The sequence below is a fragment of the Bombus bifarius genome, unplaced genomic scaffold, assembly GCF_011952205.1.
Source record: "Bombus bifarius isolate JDL3187 unplaced genomic scaffold, Bbif_JDL3187 scf7180000007970, whole genome shotgun sequence".
In the NCBI taxonomy this organism is placed as follows: Eukaryota; Metazoa; Arthropoda; class Insecta; order Hymenoptera; family Apidae; genus Bombus; species Bombus bifarius.
Genome location: NW_022884356.1, coordinates 5,383,787 through 5,404,529, shown reverse-complemented (window position 1 = coordinate 5,404,529; position 20,743 = coordinate 5,383,787). Strand labels below are relative to the sequence as shown.

Below are 20,743 nucleotides of genomic sequence, written 5' to 3'. Positions count from 1 at the left end.
TACCAGATTGTTAATCAAGATTGTACAGCATTGAATATATTCATGTCAGGGAAACTGATATGATGAAGTCATGAGATGTCTGGCTTCAGGTCTTTCTTAATCCATACAATAAAATTTATCAGATAAAATATAAAATTTGAACAATCATACCTCTTTCAATTGACTTAATGATAATCAAACATTTTATGAAGTATATTTTAATATCCAAGATTATTAGATCATATATCGTCATAAAACTAAACATTGTACATTTTTGTAGTAAAATCAATGGTAAATATAGCATTCATTGTGACATGTTTTTATATAGACAAATATATTATAATAAATATATTATAATTGTACATTCTATGTACAAAACAATTTTGTTTAAATATACAGAGCTATATTTTAAGTACATTTATGTCTTGTACATTTATGTGAATCAAGGTCAGAATGGAGATAAAAATTCATTTTAGCTATTTGTCTTAAATCATTTGTTTCATAAAAATTCATCTTCTTGATATTTTACAGCTTAGAGTATAAGCAGGTTTAATACTAGTAATCTATAAAATCAACTTTGGAATTGCAATTGTGTTTAAGATCAAAATTATAAAATCTGAACTAATTCCTACTTGTGTAAATCAACTAGTTCCACCCCCTAGATTTATAAGACTAAAAAATGATAAGACCCTGCTCTTTCATGTATATGTATCATAAGTAACAAGAGCTAAGAAATATATTTTGTTTTCTTAATTAATTTTATACCATTTTCTCTAATAAAATTATTTATATTAAACGTCAATGTACTGAAGTCATTGAACATGGTGAATAAGAATGGAATAGTTTTGCATGATTAACTAAAACAAATGTTATTATTGCTCCTACTAATGATCCAACTTGAGTTGCAACACCAGTATAATATAGACCCCTACCAGGATCAGGTCTAAATAATGTTGTGATACCCAATTTTATAAATCCTATTAAACCACTAATTAATATCCAAGATAGGACTACTAGAAATTCACCCACCCAACTATATTGCAGAGGTGGCGTAGGTGATTCGATAGCTAAGAAACAAACAAAACCAGAAAGTGCTATAAGAATAACCATCAGGCCAGATAGGAAACTCACTTTTGGCATTTTAATAACAAAACCTAGACACATTGCCAATGGACCAGCCATTGATGACAATGTAACAGTTAAATGATACGCAACATTTCCATATGGTAAACAGGAATATGATTGAATACTTGGTAATGTACCATTACCTAAGAAACAAACCACTGCCATCATAATTAATAAATATGAATATACTTCCTTAGACATAGTCCAACCAGAATTGGTTTTATAACTAGGAGGTGCTCTTGTATCTGTTGGCAATGTTTCCATGCTTGCTGGATGTTTCACACGCTCTCCAATGGCAATAGACAAATTGTTCAGTCCCAAGAAAGCTAAGTAACACAAAAACAACAAAGTACCAATAAAAATAAAGAAAGTCTGACTTGAAAATCGGGGTTCTGGATAATAAGGTGTGAGTTCTACACGAGTAGACTCAGCTTTAGTATTATTTAAACATTCTGGGTTTCCACCAACACCTTGGATTAATGCCACTACACTCGGCACAAATCCGCTAAGTCCTTCTCCTACAAGATAGGATACTAAATAAATTTCTCTATAGTTCCTCATGTATGGCATGAAAAGAACTGAACTGGTACATCCAACAATTGCAGTTACAAACATCAATGACAGCAAAGCAGTGGAATGCTCATTGCCAAATATTATCGTTGTTTTATTATATACAAAAGCTAATATAATAGTAGATAGTGCTCCTGCTGCTAGGAGGACATAGGTAATGTATTTATCACATGCCCATTTACTATATCTAAAACAGAAAAATAATATATATATATATATATATATATATATATATATATATACATATATTTAGTGAGCTGTAATATTCATATATTATAAACTGAAAATATTATTTTTAACATATACATACTTTATATATAATGTATATAGTATTGGTCCCAAGTTGGCAAATTGTACTAGCATAACCATATGAGCTGGAAGACTCCATCCTTCTGGAGCATTGTTCACAAGAAGTGGTAGTTGAACATATATACCATTCACACCAATCCATGCACCAAGCCCAAACATCAGTGCAAGTAGATCAACTAACAACCTTCTGTTACTTAATTTTTGGCTCAACATGTTCTGTGTTTTGTCATTCATCAACAGTGGGTCTAAATAGGTCAAATGACCTTGCTGATGAATTTTTTGCTCTTGCACTGCCGTTTTTAGTCTGTTTTTTTAAAATTAGTTAATTTTTTTATAGAAAATGTGCATACACAGCATATGGGAGTAGAACTGTTCTTTCTTATGTTCAAAATTTTACAATTGCAAAATATAACCTCTAGAAAGATCTTATTTTTATCTTATTAATGACAAGTATGAGAAAAATAATTCATTCGATGTATTAGTTGATAATGACTTTAGAAGACACTTTTATTTAATACTATTTCGGTATTGAGGCAGGCAACTCGTTGTATTACGACGATCTTCACATCCAAAGAGATTTTCTTGTAAAATAAAAATTTTTTAAAATTAGGTAACAAATTTTTAAAGTCATGAAAGATCACTTGAACGTCATCACAGAACACATTTTTTTCAAGACATTTTTCTTCTTTTTTCTTGTGGAAAACATAACCTTAAAATAACAAACAAACGTTACAGCCACGACGACAGGAACTGAATGAATTCGGTGTTCGCTAGGTGCGCATGTATGTATATAGTTACTTTTAACTTTTCTGCGACTGCGTGTAGAAAATTGTTGGAAAAAATTAATGATCCAAAGATGGTAGCGATTATAATATGATAAAATTGTGATACGATAATCTGTATATCGCCACGGCCGCAACACGACTATCGTCTTTGCTGATTAATGATTGACTTTAATAATTATATAATATAATTATATAATAAATAATTATGCACTTTCACTATCATAGTTATGGATAAATTGTTAGATATACAGTATAAATTAAAAATGGTATCAGTTCTCACATTTTTTTTTAACTATGTTCCGTTGACTTTGATAACTTGCATTAATGAATAATAATTAAAACCCTCCTGATGTTTTCTGTGGGCGGGAGGGAGGCACTAGGTTGTAATAGCGCAGAGTTTGTTTCTTAAAAAGATGGCCAAATTCATTTTTTGAACTTTTTCCCAGAAATTGTGCAGTTCATGGTACAATATGTCTGTTTCTGATTTGATTCAGTCATGGAATGTAATTGGTTTTGGTTGGAACATTTTTATTGATATCTTCTGCTATGTTATTTTTACGAAAATTGATATCATCCTAAATTGTCTAATATAGAATGCGAACGGACGAAGTACAAGAGAACGTAAGTTTTTTAAAGCAAAAAGCAAGTAACTATAGATGTTCATGCAATTGTAGTAATAGTAGTTTGTAAGACTGTTTATCATAAAGATTAATACTTAAATCGTAGATGGAGAGGTTGAACGAAATAAATACCACCATCAGTTGAATATAGCAAGAACTTTATAAAAGACGAGGCAGACTCACAGATGGTTTAAGTACATTAGTATATGTCTCAAAACTCTGAGAAACGTATGACGGTTTTGCATTCGCATTTTTTTTATTCTTTTTTTCTTTTTTTTGTATCTTTTTTCTCTCAAATAGATCACACGCATGAAAAAGGTTGTTGCGTAAAGAGGTGTGTTTACATCGTGCGTAAAAAGTACGAACATACATCAATCGAAAAAGAGTCGTTAGACAAGGATAAAAGCTGAAAAAGGAAACGCTCGACTAGATCGTTCGATGAACTCTCTCGAGTCGCCGTGTTACGGAATATCGCCAAAAATTAATATTTAAGGTGTTTTTTTTTCTTTCTGTGCAATTATAACGACCGAAAGTTTCTGACGTTATCGTAAAAAACACAAGTGCAAATGGTCGTTGATTGTTTTGCAAGTCATTTGCCATTTATCACTTGTCAATTATTATCTTATTTTTAAACAAGTACTTTTCTTTGTTTACCATTAAAATTATTACAGGGGGAAAATACGACAAGGTTTGACGCAGACGAGCGACTTTTATCGTTGCGATCTCGCTGTAATCGCATGTCTTTCTTTGTCTTCGCAGTTAAAAACAACGCAGACAGATATACGATCGCAGCGATATCGCAACGACAAAAGTCGCTCGTTTTGCACCGGGCCTAACGACGCGAGGATAACAGTGCGAAAAGTATCGGCACGTAACACGAAGGAGAGAGTTTCGTCGTTAAGAAAAAACGTGACGTTCGCTCCCGTTGAAGGAGCACCAGGAAAAATATATCGTTCAACTTACTGTAAGAAAAATTATTTCGAGTAAAGTAACTCGCATCGCAGGCGATCGTAGTTCGTGAACTAACATGTGAGCGGTCCTTTCCGCGAAAATGAACTAGGGAATTGATATTGTTTTATGGCGTCATCATCCGTCAGCGCGCTACGATGTTCTGACATGTAACTGCAAGGTTCCGTTCACATAGAAGATTAAGAAGTGTATGAAAAATCGGCTTTTTGGTGTTTCGATCAGAAATTTTGTCTATCATTCACCATCGTTCGTCAATCGGGTTATGGAGCGTTCTTTCAATGATACGGAAAAATATCGTTTTATAGACTTCGACAGAAAAGAGAAGGAAAGATAGTCAGCAGAGTGTTTTAACATAAAAGGTAAAAAGTTCTAGGAAAACTAAACAAAGTTTAGGAAATGAAGCGACAATTTGAAGGAAAGGGCATCGCGAGGTATATGTTCGCGTATCTCGTAAATAGTCATCAGGTCCCAGTCATAATAAGTTCTACGAATTCTGCAGGATTTTTGACGATAGATATGTGCTGCCTGTTACACACTTCATATTTCATATCTGGTTTTTAAGGAAAACCGATAACCTGGAAACAGGTACGATATTAACATCCTACCCCCAACCCTCGGCTCTGTTGAAAAGAGTTACAGACTCGGAATATCGATGGACAAAAATTAATTATGCGACATTGGAGCGGGGAAGAGCAATATTGGCTCAGGTTCGGAGAGCGAACGGATAAGAGGCTGATGTCCGATATTTACATAGCCCGAACAAAAGCTTATGGGACCATCCTTTTATTCGGTTCCATCGCTTAAGATCTCCCAATTTCCGCGATTTTCATTCTAAACTAAAATTTCAAAAGTTTCAAAAAATCTGCATGAATAATCCACAACGATCTTTTCAGAACGCATGATCGATTTTTCCACTTGTTTTTCAACGATGGATCGCTCAGCAACACGCGTCGATCTCCATAAAAAGGGTCAATTGATCCACGCTGACGCAAAAGCATAAGAGACGCGAAACGACCTCTCTTTAACCGAAGGAAGAAATTGCAGATAATAAGAGATAAGAAAAAACGTATAAGATGGTTGGAAGATACGGTAATAAGAGATGGAATCAAGGAAATTGAAAGGAGAGGGGGAGAGAGAGAGAGAGAGAGAGAGAGAGAGAGAGAGAGAGAGAGAGAGAGAGAGAGAAACGAGGCTCCTTGACCCAACTGATATGCCGACATGCCGATGATAAATTCCGAGCGTGTCTACTATATCGTAGTGTATAGTTATGCGTATGTAATTCCGCTTGGTGTTCTGCGTTTCTCTGGCCCGCATCCGACTCTCGCGAGAGTGAGTTTAATTGACTGAAGTGCCGAGCCGAATTGCGGGCACGAGGACTTCGAAGCGTGTTCGGGAGCTCGCTAATGCGACGACACGTGGGAGATAAAACGAAGCTATTCGTTAATTTGTCTTCATATTGTACTATCGTTTAATCTATACATTATTCAAATGTTGTATTATCTTACTCGCACAGTACACAGTGTAATTTTCTATATAGTATAAGAAACTGGAATAAACTAGACAGTCGTGTGACATACAAGGTGACTAAGGGTTCTGAATTATCGCGGAGGAAAAATTAGACACCGAATGAGACTATTTGGAAAATGTGTGGACAAGGATTGCTATAAAGTGGCGTAGGTCGCCGAGAGCTCTGAAAATTGAATGCCAATTGTAGCTGAAATTCCTGCTGTCGCTATTCTAGATATTAAAAACATCTAGATATCGAATACGCTACGTATCCTGAATATTGGATAGAACATTCCACGTTCGAGCTATTCGAATTCCTCTTCTTTCGGTGTAGTCACACCTATTGCGACTATCGAATAGCTTGAAACGTGTACGCATTCTTTGTTATACAGACATTAATAAATTCTCCCAGGTGTCGTGCAACATTTATCAGGTATCGCATCGATTAGAACGTGCCAAAGCGGAGATCGCGGGATTATCGCGCTGACAGACGCGTGAATTTAATCGTTCGATCGGATTAGGTGCGATTGTCAGAGCTGCTGTCACGCCTGTCGCAAGCGTTTCGATAGAAAATTGAAAACCGTGAAACAGGAGAGCTTAGACTGGCAAGGAGGGACACACGAGAGATTCCTGTAAACGGTTCCGTTTCTTTAGGTGTTCGCATTTGTGCGGACGCGAACGTTACGATCGATAAAATCTGACAAATTACACAACAATACAATGACATTAGATACGATCGGTCTTTTGTCGCCGATAAAAAATTCCTTCAACTTGGCCTGGTCGCCGATATTTCGAACGAATCGCGATCGTTTCGAAAAGATCGTTTCATTATTTTCCTTCTTTTTTTTTTTTGTTTTTAATTAATGTCGACTAGAACCAAGTTCGAGGATCGTTGGCCGTTAGGCGGGAGATGTGACAAGCTTCGGAGACGCATTGACGTCGACGATTCCCGTCTGTGGTCCTGTACACACGACTGTATACTAGATAAGAAAACTTTGAATCGAGGATACTGGTGGAAAGCGCGTGCGCTGCACGACGAATCGCTTCCGCTATTATTTCTTCTCTGTTACGTTTACAGAAACGTGTTACACTTAGATTGCGACGATCCTCAACCCCCGTAGGTGTAGAATCATCGAGGATCGCACGATCGTGTCTCTCGTTCATCGTTTCGTTATTTTTCTAATTTCTCTCTTTTTCTTTTATCTTCTTCCCGTCGTGACAAATTCAATGTTTTTTCCTCATTCTTTTTTACTAACTTGATCATACTTTGGATCTTTGTTATCGCAAGATTAGAAGAAGATACACGGTCGAACGTAATCTTGACGGTTATATGAATTTAAATGGGTGCCATATTAAAATGGAAATAGGATTTCGCGGAGATCTCAGCCCGGTTCTATCCTGGGAATCGAATAAATTTTCGCTGACTCGAAAGGGAGAATCCTCCGTAATAGTAGTGATTCATAGACGCAAAAAATATCAGAAACGCAATTAACGGAACGAGTTATTTATCGTTTTTATCGTCGCTAGTCCCATCAAGACCCGCCTTATCGGTTTCTAAGCTCGACCTACCGAGGAAGATTACAATATCGTTAGTAAGAACACGTGGCGAGTAATTTTTCCACCATTAGTGTCCGTTTCAAGTGGCAATTATACTGGAAATTAGAGCACATTTCGTGGTAGATACTTTATTTGAAATTGTAGCAGGAATTATTGCAAATATTTCCAAAAGCAGCACTGAATATTATTGCGACTAAAATAGACGGAATGACACGAATTATACAAATTATTGTATACGTATACAATATTATACGTAATTATACGAATTACACGTAGATTATTCGCGGTCTCCACGAAAATGCAACAGAAACAATCGAGTCAAAGTCTAATCGCAGAATGTAATTATCGTTAAAACGAAACGACGAGGTTCTCGATCGTGCGATTCGCTTTGAAACCTTTCTCCGCATCGCGCATAATATGTAGGCACAGCTCTCTTCTTTAATTTTCACTCTTAAAGTTTTTCGACAGTTTAGTACAGTTATATACAAAGTATACAGACTCCGCTACTTCAGAGGAGGGATACAACTTTCATGCGACGCATTTTTCTCTCGATCGGTGCGACCGTCGCTTCCGGTTAAAAGCATCAACTCGAATTTCGTGAATCTTGCCGTTCTTTTAACTAAACTCTATGATCGTTTCGAATAAAAACACTTGGAACATCAAAAATGACCGAGCATTACAACATTTCTTCGTCGATATATTATTTCCATAAATCTATTTAAATTGTAATCCTCCGAAGTTTACTTCTTCGAGGTCACGAATACTTTAATTGCAACACCAAGGTCAAGCTAAATCTATTAACTTGGAGAAGTGAAAAGGACGTGCATAGCGAAGGCGAAATGAAATTGGAGACGTATCGAGGTCTGGAATCAAGATCGCAGGCAACGGAGCTAACCGGAGGAAATTAGGGATATCCCAGGATTCCATGGAATGGCATCGGCTTTCGCGTCCATGCTTTTAATCGGGCATCGCGGGACCCGAGTTTCGTGTGTACAAGCGAGCCCGAATCACCTGCGGGTACACGTGCGCGGTACACGACGATTCATGGTGGTCTGTTAAACGTATATGCGGTGTATGGACTAACGGTGGTGTATCGATCGTCCTCGGTACCGATGTAGCCTGATGCGAACACCGACGTGCACGTATCGTTCATGTACATGTGTTTCGATGTACACCGTTATTTGTAGCTACGATTACACGGGGAATGAAGATAAGAGCAGGATACGATGTCTTCAAATGGGACGTCATATCAGGACCGAGACACAGGACGAGAAAAGACAGGTTTCAGGCGAATTGGTCGTAGAATTTCTGCTTCTACTACTGCGAAGAAAATCAATATTGTACGAAGTAAACCGATATAGTAATACAGAATTACATTTTCTTGTCTCTAGGTGGACCATACTGTGAGTTGGAGCAGAAGATGAAAGGTACTGATCTGCGAGCTACTTTAGGAAACGGGGAAGAACGGTGTAGGAGTTGTTGGTAGCTAGAGGAAAGTTTGCACGAAGGGATATCTACATCTGTCTGGTTTGTGGGTTTGTTGTGGATCTGGTCTTTGTCCAGTATCTGTTCTTGCCTAAAGGAGAATCGAAGCGGGGACAAACTGCTTTGGGATTTGGGAGCGACGAAGCACAAGGAGTTGGCGACTCTTTGGGGATAGGGGACACAGAGATTACGAGGATACTGGTGTTTCTCAAAGATCGACTTCCATGATAAAAAGAATATGACATTCGGAAGAATTTTAGAGATCCCGAAGGACTATAGAAGATAATAAACTTGTGTCTTTTGGAAAATGCGTCCCATTTGAAAATTGTGTACGGATTAAAGGTAACATGGAAACATCGATGACGAGTAGCCGGCGAAAGGCGATAAGAATTTAGGTGACAAGCGCGCGACGTAAAGGCTAAAATGTGCAATATCGTCGAAGACCTCGCACGTACGGTGACACTATACTGATACAAAGGTACAGTAGAACGTTGCCAGAGTGGCTAGAGAAACGAATATGTACTTTTGACATTTTCAATAAACTGGATACCTCTTCGATCTGTAAATGTTACACACGCCACGTTGTTTCTGGCTTCTTTCACTCTGTACGGGTATCTTCGTTAATTTCTCTCTGGTTCAAACTGCACCTTCGATCGTGTTGTCTACAACGCGTACTTGTATCTCCAGATAGTTTGATTTATCGATAAAACGACGATTAGCGCGACTCGCAATTGCTAAATTTTGAGAAAAATAGATTTGACACACATACATATATTGGACTGGGTAATTAACGAAAGAAATCAACGAGCTCTTCGCACGATAACAAATAAATCGAACGTATACACCCGATGGGACAGTGAAAAATTTCACACGAATCGTTCGCATCGTTTTTTGTTTCTTTTTTACCCTGGTCTTTTCTGGCTTTTTAGTTTTTGAAAAAAAGCCGATGGTCGAGTACGAACGTTGATGCCTGTGTATTTTCGTATATGTGTACATTCGTGTAGAAGTGTAAAGACGCATGTTTATAGTGTACCACGTCGATTACTCTGCAACGAGAAATCGAGTCCTTCGTTCATCCCTACTTTCGGTTTATGTAACATCGACTGCACTCTAAGGTATTATTCATTAGTACTGTTATTATTAAATTTTTTTTTGTTTGCATTCGTTTAGGTGTAAGTATTCTACGGTAATAATAAGTTACGCTGTTACGACTCGACGACTACGTCGCGCACGGATTCTTTATTATCAAAGAAGTCGTAGACGATAGGTGAAAAAAGTCTTTAGAGGAAAATAGGTTTTTTGTTTTGTTTCTTGTTTTCCCTTAGTAAATTGACAAAGTAGTAGATAGAATTGTATTCATATACGTGCATAATAGAATTCACGATCGAGGGAGACCTTGTTCTCTTTCCCTTTCTCTTTTCTCTTTCGGTTCCCTCTCTTTGTTTTCTGATTCCTACCAAGTGTATGCGTGTATGTATACGTATGTGAAATCTGACCAACATTCGGAACGATTTGCTGTTTTAACGTCAACAACCTTCCTGGTTCCTCCTGTCACCATTCTCGAGAAAGAACAGCTCCGAATAGGTCGCGTTGGTTCCATTCAGCCGAAATTTCTTCGGCCGGAGCTGCCTTATCGTCGAGAAGGTCAAACCAAACGAGACATTCACCCTCTTCGTTCTTGCTCTTTTCCTTAAACCGGACTCCAACGACAAAGAAATGGACGAAAAATGATCGATCGCTTGTCCTTGTACGAACGATACCTTCCGAGTCCGCACGCTACGTTATCTTTTTCTTGCCGCCGTCGTTTCTTCTCTCTGCTCGCCTCATCCATCTGCTATATTGTCGAGTTGATCGGTAATCTGGTCACGAGCTTGTATAGCGCCCACCAGGAACATGAAACATTATATCTTTCTTTTCGTTTTTCTATTTAACATTGACACCGCTGGGTAGTCTTCCATCCTCGAAACAAGCGATCCCTCGAGATACAGCAATTAAATACGACGAATATACGAAACGAGTGACGTTCTTGGTCGTACTTCTGGTCCATCGATGATCTTTGCTCTCTACTTCCCCCTAATATTTTCTTTCTGCCTCTCTCCCTCTTTCTTATCCGTGTCACGTTCTGCTTTCCGGGACGCGTTCGCAACGTGTCACGATAAATCATCAATTCGTAGCTCCGTATCTTGGAAATCCGTTTCGTGATCCCAAACGTAAAACGTACCAGTCCACTGGTCCGCGAGAACGGGCTTAAGCTTCTTCAAAGTGGCTCTCCCCGTCTGGTGGCCATCTTGGCAGCCCTGGAAGCCAAAGCGCCCAATGAGCACACAAGACCCGTCAGGGTCTCCCAGAAAGTTGTCCTACGTCTTTTGTGCGCTGCCTGACCGACGTACCCCAAATAGTAGCCAGAGTAACGATCGTTTCCACGATCCGACCCGCTGTCCGATCTGCCCACGCTGGATCGCGCCGACTTGGGTTGCTGCACGATACTCAGACGATGATGATGACGATGATGAGGAGGATGAGGAGGCGGCTCCGACGACTGATCGACGATACTTTGACGCGGTGAGCCGTCCCCGTATCGTTGCTGATAGACCGTCTCTGATTCGTACAGCCGTTGCTGAAGCTGAACGTTGCTCAATCGTCGATCCATCATCCGGACCAGGTTCTGGTGAACGCGACGATCGTCCTCGTGCACGATAGGCAATTGTCGCCGACAACTGGCGGCTGGCAGCTCGTTCGGGTGCATCTGTTGTTCCACTTGTCAGGCATATTCGGTGTCTGTGGACGCGGATCTCTCCAGGTGAGCCTGATGGCCACCGTGATGCGGCTGATTCTGATGCTGTTGCTGTTGTTGTTGCTGCGCTTGCGTGTACGCCAGGCTCTTCTGGTAACTGAACAGCTGCCTCTCCAAACTGTAGTTCTCCGCTTGCAGCGAGGCGATTTCCCGTCTCATCTGCTGATTGTGGATGCGGCACACGTCGTCGTATTTGTGGTAGGTTGCTTGGAACAGCAAGTGGCTCTCGTTCCATTCCAGCCGGATCCTTAATTGCCCTTTGTCCGTGAGGAAAGGACAGTGATTTTCCTTCACCTCGTTCGTGTCAAGATTCGTCTCCATGATGATACCTTCGTCTGCGGATTCTTGAGCGTAGTAGCGGCTGAAAGGTGCGCCTGGTAGACTGATCGCCACCGTGCTGGGCTCCTCGTCTCGAAGTAGATAGGCTGACCAGCTGACATACCTGACGAAGGAAAGTTAAGTTTCCATCAAAACTTCGTTTAAATTTAGCTTTCAAGATTCGATAAGAGATGGCAGTAGAATGGCGTTCTAAGTTCTAAGGTACTTATTTTCGAAAGAGGATTGTTATAAGTCATCGAGATTCGAATGGAAATACACGTGGATGATCCGAATTTTCTTTCTTGAATACAAGAAACTTATTACTATTATTACTATTATATCCGTTCGAAATTAATTGTTCAATCAATAATCTTTTCAATGCCACGGTATTTTACATTCTCTCGAGTACGATTTACAGAAATTCCTCTCTGCTAATCTACATAGGCCAATTAATTTCAGACATCCTATACGCTAACTATACGTACTCAGATATCTGGAATCTACAAATTCCCTTGTAATTACCAACCTCAAATGATTCCTCGGAACGTTGTGAATATCCTTGTATACCAGGTGTAGCCTGACGGTATCCGAATGCAAATCAGCTCGAATCATCCAGGCTTGTTTGTCACGATCGTAACAAGGGGTTGCTGGTAGCACCGAAGGTCCTCGAGCTTGCACAGCGACTTCACAGATGGTCCTAGCTTCCACCATCTCCAGGGATACCCGTACCACACCTTTGTGCGCGATTTCCGACCATCTGACACGCGTATGCCAGCCAAACCCGCATCGTTCGGCATCCGACAGATCCTCGATCTGTCCCGAATCGATTCTACGATCTCCTTCGCCCAAGGCCACGCTGTATCTCACTCTGCACCGATGATCGAAGCCGCTCATCCTCATCAAATAGACGCTGATACCACTGTCGTGGCCACGGTAACCTTCCAACTCCTTGTTTCCATTAGGATAAATTACTAGGTTCCAGTCAAAGCCACCGAACGCGAAATAATCGGTTTCCAGCTTGTTGGATTTGGATTGTCCAGCTGGGAATGTGCTGCTGGGCATCTTAAGGTCGGTCATGTAGACGGTCCTCACATTTGCCATTGATAATTCCAGTTGAAACTCGCCGTTCGTGTCGGCGAAGTTTCGGCTGTAGAGGTCCGACACCGGGATGTAGTTCCGGTTGCCCTGGGCAGGCGCCTCGTACGTGAATTTCACTCGTTTTCCGGAGAAACCTTCGTTCATCGAGAAATGTTCCCGATTCAGCAGAGTGAACGTGAAGTCCACGTAGACCCGTAGGTTTCTCGAGGCCCCACGCCATACGAGATACGCGCCTAGAACCTAAATAACGAAAAGAGATTTCTAAGTGAATTTACGTTGGTTGGTTTAGTTGGTTATTTTCGCTTCCGATGGATAACGAATCGAAGTCTGGAAGGAAATAGTTGGTTGGTCGTTCTTTTGCTGATTTTTGTGCGCGTCTAAAGAATTTGGAAAGTATTGTTACAGAGATCGATGCAAAGTGGTAGATGGTTGGATCAAAGCATCTGATAGCACGTATTTTACAACTAGGTCAACTACAGATTTGCTTTCGCTTAATCGGTGTTTGCAGCGAGAAAATAGACGCTGTGCAATCATGTTAATACGTACTATGAAAACGCGTGCATAATTGTTGCGAATACTTGGTGCAAAAATACATTGTACACAGGATAATAAAGGATCGATAGTTTAGTCTTTTAATTGCTTCATTTGCATCGTTATTATCTTTTTTTTTTTCAACAAAATCAATGTTTTAAATTTAGTTCTTGATATTAAAAAGCGGATTATTTTATTCGAATTTGCTACCGCTTTTTGTCGAGCCTGCAGAGGCTATCGAACGAACGAGCGATCATCGATCGTTTCTTTCATTTCCAGTCGACGACTCTAAAGAATCGGCGATTGTATGCGCGACGCGATGCGAAGCTGCCTTCGCTGCTCGATGGCGAAGTGTTAACTGCCGCTTCGTTAATTTCTCATATTATCGTTATCTAATTATCGAGTTAATCGCTGCATATTTTGCTACGCGCGCTGTATTTATTACAGCGATCGGTCCTTACGTTTAATCGCATTCAAGCTTTCCCAACATCGATTGATTTTTCAGTCCGATGACTCGCGTGCACGTTCGAATTCTGCGTTTAATCAGTTACGCTGTGAGTTTAGCTTCTTCTTGCCGTTTAGAGAATTTTTATCGCTACACGGTGCTCGATAAAAAAGAGAAAACAAGTTTAGCGTAACCTAACGACCCGGAAAAAATTTCTTTCCTGTCCTCTACATTTCCAAAGTTTGTTCGAATAAGAAACGAGAAATTTGTTTGATCGTAACCTACGCATTCCTCGAAGTTGCTTAAATCGTGACTGAAATATTCGTTCGTGTCGAAGAAAGAAATTGAATTCGTTACATGTCCCATCAATGAAATAATAACGCGTATGTTTGTATGCGAATGAATAGCCAAGTCGTGGAAATAAATGTCTCATTTTTCGCCACGACTCGCTCGGAGTAGAATTACCAGCAACCAGAGAGTTGCCTCGTATTTCAGCGGGAGAAGATGACGAACATCCGTGGTCGTATTTGCGGTTCGCTCGGCGCGACTCTTCAAATAGTTCCGATTCATTAGCTACGATCGATTCGCGATTTTATCGCTGGCTTCTCATTGATGGCAACGTGCTACTTTCCAAATTAATTAAATTCATCTGCACTCCTATCGTTTTGCTGTCTATCTCGTCGCGTTATTGTTTTACCAACGATTATTTGATAAACGCGTGAATCGAGATAAATAAACACGAATGTCAGGCTGAAGGAAGAGCCACCCTGTACATATATCACCTTGTTTCCACGCGAAAATGCGACGGACCATCGCTGGAAGCCGCAGACGAGCTCCTTGCTGGTGACGTCTCTTTCAGGGTCTCGTACCACGCTCCTGGTGACGACGAAAGAGAAGACCCGCGTGCTGCTGCTATCAGGCAGCTGCGCGAATCTGTACAGCAAAGCCATCACCGCATCTCGAGGGCACAGCTAAACCGATGGTCCACGATTACTCGACGTCTCTATCTGAATAAATTCGTTGCTTCACCAGTATCCTGCAATACAATTCCATAAATCTCTTTCTTTATTATACTCGACTAATTACATTTTGCATTCAGTTAGACATTTAATCGAAGGACCCGATAAAAGTGCGACGTACGTACCCGAGTACGTAGTATCGGGTAAGTGCGTGATCGCAACACTTGGGGATCAAAGACGATTATTTTGAGCGACAAACGTAAAACGACGCTGATTTATTTATTTTGTCGAGTCGTTATCTCCAGTCTAAATACAGATATTTAGTATTCGAGGTTGCGATTATTACGAAAGCTTTCGTGATAATAATAAATAATTAAATAACGATAAATAATTCAATAATTCAGACATTAATATTTCGCGGTAGTGGCTGATAAACGTTCACGATACAGTGAAACGAAGGGTGTAGGAAGGAACGCGCGGTCTGATATTCTAAAATTGGTGAAGAGAATGGAAGAAAAGCTACGCTCGTAATTCCTCTCCCGTCATTCGGCTGTAATCTGTCGACGTGCGTGACAAGTAATGCCACAAAGAGCTTTACGTGCGTGCTACTATTTTAAAATCGAAAGCGGATTACGTCCGTTCGTTGCATCTCGACTCAAAGGGAGCCTGCGCGTTCGCGCGACTCGGAAATCGCCGACAACGAAACTTTTTGCTTTGATCTAACGCAAGGCGATTTTGAGATCGAGTTCATTTCCCTTATAAATGTTTAATGAATGCAGTGGCTGGAAGAAATGTTGGTCGAGAGTATATTTGTGTAACTTTTTATTAGAAGATTTGCTTTACTTTATCGTCGGTGCTTTGTTATAGGATCACAGGTGCACTGGTGTATCGTTTCATTCGGAAATAAATTTTTATTAAAAATAATATTGTCCTTTAAACCGCCCTGTTTCTGTCCAGACAAATCTGCCCCTTAGGATATGTTACTTTTTTTCAAATACTCTAATAAATATCTACTTTCAATTTGCGATATCGATAAACAAGACGAAGAAAAAGCGAAAGGACAGGAAGAAACTCGAGCTTTTTGATCCAATAGCTTGAATCATTCTACGAATCATCTTACACACGTGTATCGAAATCGGCTGATATCATGCAGAATCAGCTGACAGAAGCTTTTGTTCGCTTCCACGGACGACTACGAAGATTTTGGAAAACATGTGATCGCGCAACCGATCACTCTTTTCCAATCCACGGCGCAAAATTCACGAGTGAAGAGCAGCCTCTGGGCTCCATGCGGATTCTTTTAATTCCCTGAGTTGTATATCGATCCAAAGCACAGGTTAGCTTCACAATGCACTCCGACGCCAAACGTTCTTCGAACGATTTCTCGTTTTCTTGTCCAGGAAAATTAGATTCCTAGCAAGATGGTGAAAACGAACGACGAGGGTCCCTTGTTCTTCAGGGACGGTATAGTTTACCGAGAATGGGGCTACCGGCTGTCAAGCCTCGAGAGATACCCCCTTGCGGAGATGTATTTCGAGAAGGCGATTCAACAGGGCCAGCAAAACGATCTTAGGACATACGTTGGCCTCGGAAAAGTGCAACTTAATTACGCTAGGTTCCGCAGAGCGTTGAAAACCACCGAGAAATGTCTCACATTAGGTTAGATATTACGTTCTGAGAAAATGTTCGCAAGATGCTCCTCATAGAAATTCGTAATTTGAGAAATCCGAGTATTTGAAAATTCGAATTCCTTCTAATATCAAGTTTCAAGCATCCTTCGATTGCTATTGTCAACGATACCATAGGCAAGGAATAAATATTTCGAATGATTTCCATACTGTAACTTGAAGTCGTGAGAGAGCACGTTCCATAGCTTTTTCCCTTCTCAAAGTTCATTTCTATGGCAGAGTTAATTTTCGAACGAGCAGCGCTGAGTTGCTGCTGGACGTTTAAACGCAATTAACTCGCTGTTTCCCGAGATTGCTTTCATTTCCAGATCCGACCCATTCCCATGTGAAGCACATGCAGTTGCAGACGCTATTTCACATCGGCGAATTCGAACACAGTTTGGTACACGCCCATCAGGGTTACCAGAAGTATCCAACCACGTTCTTCCAGCATGGGATATTGCGAGGTAACGAAACCATCGAGGACTGTATCGGCTTAGATACCGAATCCATGGCACTCGAACTCCTCTCTCCGTGGATACGAGAGCTGCAGGTATATCGAGAGTTGTTGATCGAGAAACTTAAAGAGGAAGTGGACGAGCTTGCAGGTAAGGCTGAACGATGTACGATACATGTTCCTTTAGAAATAGGAAAGCAGAATAGGAAAATTTGATAAGTTTAAAGAAGTTTAACGATTAGTAGTATGAGCTGGATAGGTCGTGATAGTGCTGCTGTTGTATAGGCCGAGATAGGTACTACTGACTGTTGCTGATATATGATATTTGTGTCTGCGCATCAAGTAGGCTTCTTCTCAGTTAGGAATCTTGGAGAAAAAATCGGACTACGGGTGCCGGGATTTGAACCTGGGGTGTTGAACGTTCGTAACCAACGACGCTAACCACTGGTCTATCGTCGTCCGGCCCTGGTTTACTGTCGAGTGCCGCTACAAGTATTATAATAAATAAACTCGAAATAGGATTTAAAAGTATCTGCCTCGATAGATGTTTAGCAAACTTCAGAACGCTAGGGGCAGTCAATTTAGTAGCGCGAAATATGCGGACAAAACTGTAGCGCGAGTATAATTCTTAAGTTGTGCTGCAACTTCCTGATTTAACGGTTTCAGTTTTCGCAGCAAACCTGCTGCCACAGGCGAACAGAGTTAACAGCTTTCGCTCTGCTCGTCGACTCGACTCTTCGTTTCGCGTACTAATTGGACTTTAACTTTTCATTTCGGTCGCAAAGATGATATTTCGTGACAAAAAAAAAAAAAAAAAAAAAAAGAAAAAGAAACAGAAGAATGAAAAAAGGATAAAGAGAGAAAATTGAAAAGCAGAAACTCGTTAGAATATAATGTCGTTCGTTAAACGTTTTAATCTTTCCTTTGATCGTCGCGGTGGCTGCAACAACATGCCGCTGGCGTTGTTCTCACCACGTTCAACGAACGATACCCGGTGCGTTCTAGCGTCCTGATAAATCAGGAAACGCGAACGCCGAAGTGATAAAAGTGGAACCTTGGCTAACACTTTAAATAAATAATTGATTCTACCTTAATGCAGCGGTAATCAATCCTACTTTGCTCGAAATTTTAGTCCGTCATGCTATCTCGGGAATATTTCATTGGCTCAGCAAACGCGGCCTGTCGGGATTTCATTTGAGACTGTAATAAGAGATGGCCGCCTCTATGCGACGCTTTTGTCTCTTGTTCCGGCCAACGTTTATTCCCATGCGATACGGTGTAGATACGCAGGTAGCACGATGATTCTTCGAACGATCAATTTCTCGTCTCTATCCCACTCGTGACGAAATATTCATCGTGACTCGCAGAATTCTTTCCAGGCACTTTTACAGATGTTTAATCGAACACCGTACAAATAGAACAATTGTGAATGAGAATTTACATAGCAAGCGTAAAAACGATCATTCCAGTAGTAAGATACGTAGCATAAATCAGAGTAAACTACCCTCTCTTGTCTTTAAAAAATAGCGAAAATCGAGAATTATATCGTTCTCTAGGCATAGAAGAGGAACAAACAAAGTTCAAAGTGAATTACCCTGAAGCTCGAGCGGAAGCCGAGTTCAGAAGGATGCAGCGTATCCTCGCGCACATATACCTTGGTTACCTGGCGCACGATAACGAATTTTTGCAATATCTGGCCGAACATCCGGAAAAACTGGAATCCCCGAATAAAGAGACCAGCGTGTTGCTTCATCAAGTGATATCGAGGAATTACCGGAGAGGTATCCGTAGGCAGAACGTGTTGCGAATGCGACGACCACTTTACGTGATGATGTTCGAGAGTAGACGCATACCTCCGGGTCACAAGAAGATATTGGAGAATGAGAAGAAGTTGAGGAGGAACCTTATCATTATCCAGGCAGACTTCCTGTTGCATCGCCTGCACGAAATTAGAATGCGAAAAGACTACATCACCTTTTTTGGGTGAGTCGTTGCTGAACGAGAATCGAATTCTCTTCACGCTTGAATATCTTCTTGAGAAATTTTCTCCAATACTTCTCCGCGAAGAACGTGGATGCTGGATAATTCAGGGGTGATAAAAGTATGATAAGAACGAGCTTGTTTTGAGAATTTTTGAAAGACAGCAGGGGAAATTGAGGAAAGTATAGGGAAGCGATAAAGAAAGTAAAACACATTTTACTACAGAACAGAAATAGCTTCGGATTTCTTATTTTAGCTAGGAATTTTAAGCGGTGAAAAAATAATTCGATATATATCCGATTTCTTTCAGAATGGTGGACCGTGTGAAAGACAAGTTCGACTCGTACTCGCTGAAGATGTTTCCTGTAAAGGAGAAGTGTCTGAACGCGCTCTACAACATGGTCGCGTGGACCTATATAGACACCCGCGATTTATCAAAGATAGAGAGTAAACAACTTAAGAGAACATACTTGAAACATCATCTGGGAATTCGAGTTGCTGAGCTACCACGCGACAGCGACATTGGCTGGTTAAAAGCGACCGATAGGAAAGAAACTCTCAAGATGTATCGCAGGTTTCTTCTTTTTCTTTCGCGATATATATTCCTCTAAAACGTACTAAATATTCTATATTAAACGTTCTTTTGTTTCATCTTTAAAATCTAGAAGGCTAGCCATGGCCTCGGAACCTTCGGAGCTGGCTTGGCTGTTCCACGAGTTCTCGAAATACTTGATCGACATCCGTCGTTACGATCTGGCCAGATTCTACGGTAAAAAGGCTCGAGACATGGGACAGGAAGCAGGCAACGAGCAGTGGATGTTAAATTCTCAACACCTCTTCATTCGGATCGAAATCAGTCAAAATTACCGCAACGAAGCGAAAGAAGCGGCTCTTCTGGCACTGTCCAGTGCTAAGAAGCTTGGCCTCGACTTCCTCATCGACTTCTACAAAAACGCGATCGAGGTGATCGACGACATGGACATGGAGAAGTTGCTGGCGTTCGACGCGATCGCAGCGAGGCAACAGCTGATATTAAATTTAATGCCAGACGATATGAAAACCGAGGTGGATTTTCTTTGGAGGCGGATGGACGCGGTTCCTGCGAGTCGTAGATTGTCGGTGATGCCTGGCTGCAAGCCCGTGGATCGCAAGTTCAAGTTGCCCTGCAAGAGGATGACCATATTGCCTAGTCCACCGCGAGACCCCGAGAAAGAGGCCAGGAAAGCTCTACTGGCGCAATACGAATCCTCCAAAGACAGACCTAACTTCGCGGACTTCGATGAATATGAATAACGTTTAGAGTCTGGAGTCTCGCGAATGTCGATTCTGTTCGTCCGGTTGACCGTGTCACCAGGTTCGCGAGTACGAAGCATACCCTGGTCGGTGAACGAGAACCACAGCTTTGTCGAAGTGCTACAAGTTATACAAGGACGGACTTAACGTCGTGTACCTTGATGAATATGAATGGCAATGATGAAGCGTAAAGTTACGAGTATAGGTACTAAGTTTCGTTGATCTCCGATAAGATTTTGAGGACTTTGAGAAGTTGAAACTGTTATCCTTGACAAGTGAGAAGCGTATACTTGTTA

The 20,743-nt window shown here is 40.8% G+C and overlaps 3 protein-coding genes across 5 annotated transcripts in view; 1 reads left to right on the top strand and 2 right to left on the bottom strand.

Annotated features, from left to right (window-relative positions):
* Nucleotides 1-21: 21 nt before the first annotated feature.
* On the bottom strand, nt 22-2,852 carry LOC117213683 (solute carrier family 52, riboflavin transporter, member 3-A). Of its 2 annotated transcripts, XM_033459240.1 has the most exons (3): nt 2,782-2,852; nt 1,985-2,692; nt 22-1,861 (listed from the first exon to the last, which is right to left on the bottom strand). In XM_033459240.1, the coding sequence occupies exons 2-3, from the start codon at nt 2,215-2,217 to the stop codon at nt 778-780; spliced, it is 1,317 nt and encodes a 438-aa protein (XP_033315131.1). In that variant the 5' UTR covers nt 2,218-2,692; nt 2,782-2,852; the 3' UTR covers nt 22-777. The 2 variants fall into 2 exon arrangements, with proteins under 2 accessions (XP_033315131.1, XP_033315122.1); XM_033459231.1 differs by having other exon boundaries at nt 1,985-2,845.
* A 5,535-nt stretch (nt 2,853-8,387) lies between these two features.
* The window catches only part of LOC117213663, a 57,955-nt gene continuing 45,599 nt past the window's right edge, over nt 8,388-20,743 (bottom strand). The window contains exons 2-5 of one of the 2 annotated variants that reach the window (XR_004488699.1): nt 14,874-15,127; nt 12,544-13,355; nt 11,296-12,141; nt 8,388-11,202 (exon numbers count right to left, since the gene is read on the bottom strand). Coding sequence is in view for 1 of the 2 variants with exons in the window: in XM_033459205.1 (XP_033315096.1) it covers nt 11,667-12,141; nt 12,544-13,355; nt 14,874-15,041 (1,455 nt within the window). In the remaining variant the exon portion in view is untranslated. Of the gene's footprint in view, nt 12,142-12,543; nt 13,356-14,873; nt 15,128-20,743 lie in introns of both variants that reach the window. The other variant, XM_033459205.1, reaches the window with a different exon arrangement.
* Nucleotides 16,451-20,447, top strand: LOC117213701 (tetratricopeptide repeat protein 25). The gene is made up of 5 exons (XM_033459261.1): nt 16,451-16,709; nt 17,047-17,325; nt 18,731-19,157; nt 19,465-19,728; nt 19,820-20,447. Exons 1-5 carry the CDS (start codon nt 16,472-16,474, stop codon nt 20,445-20,447), a joined length of 1,836 nt encoding a protein of 611 aa, XP_033315152.1. The 5' UTR covers nt 16,451-16,471.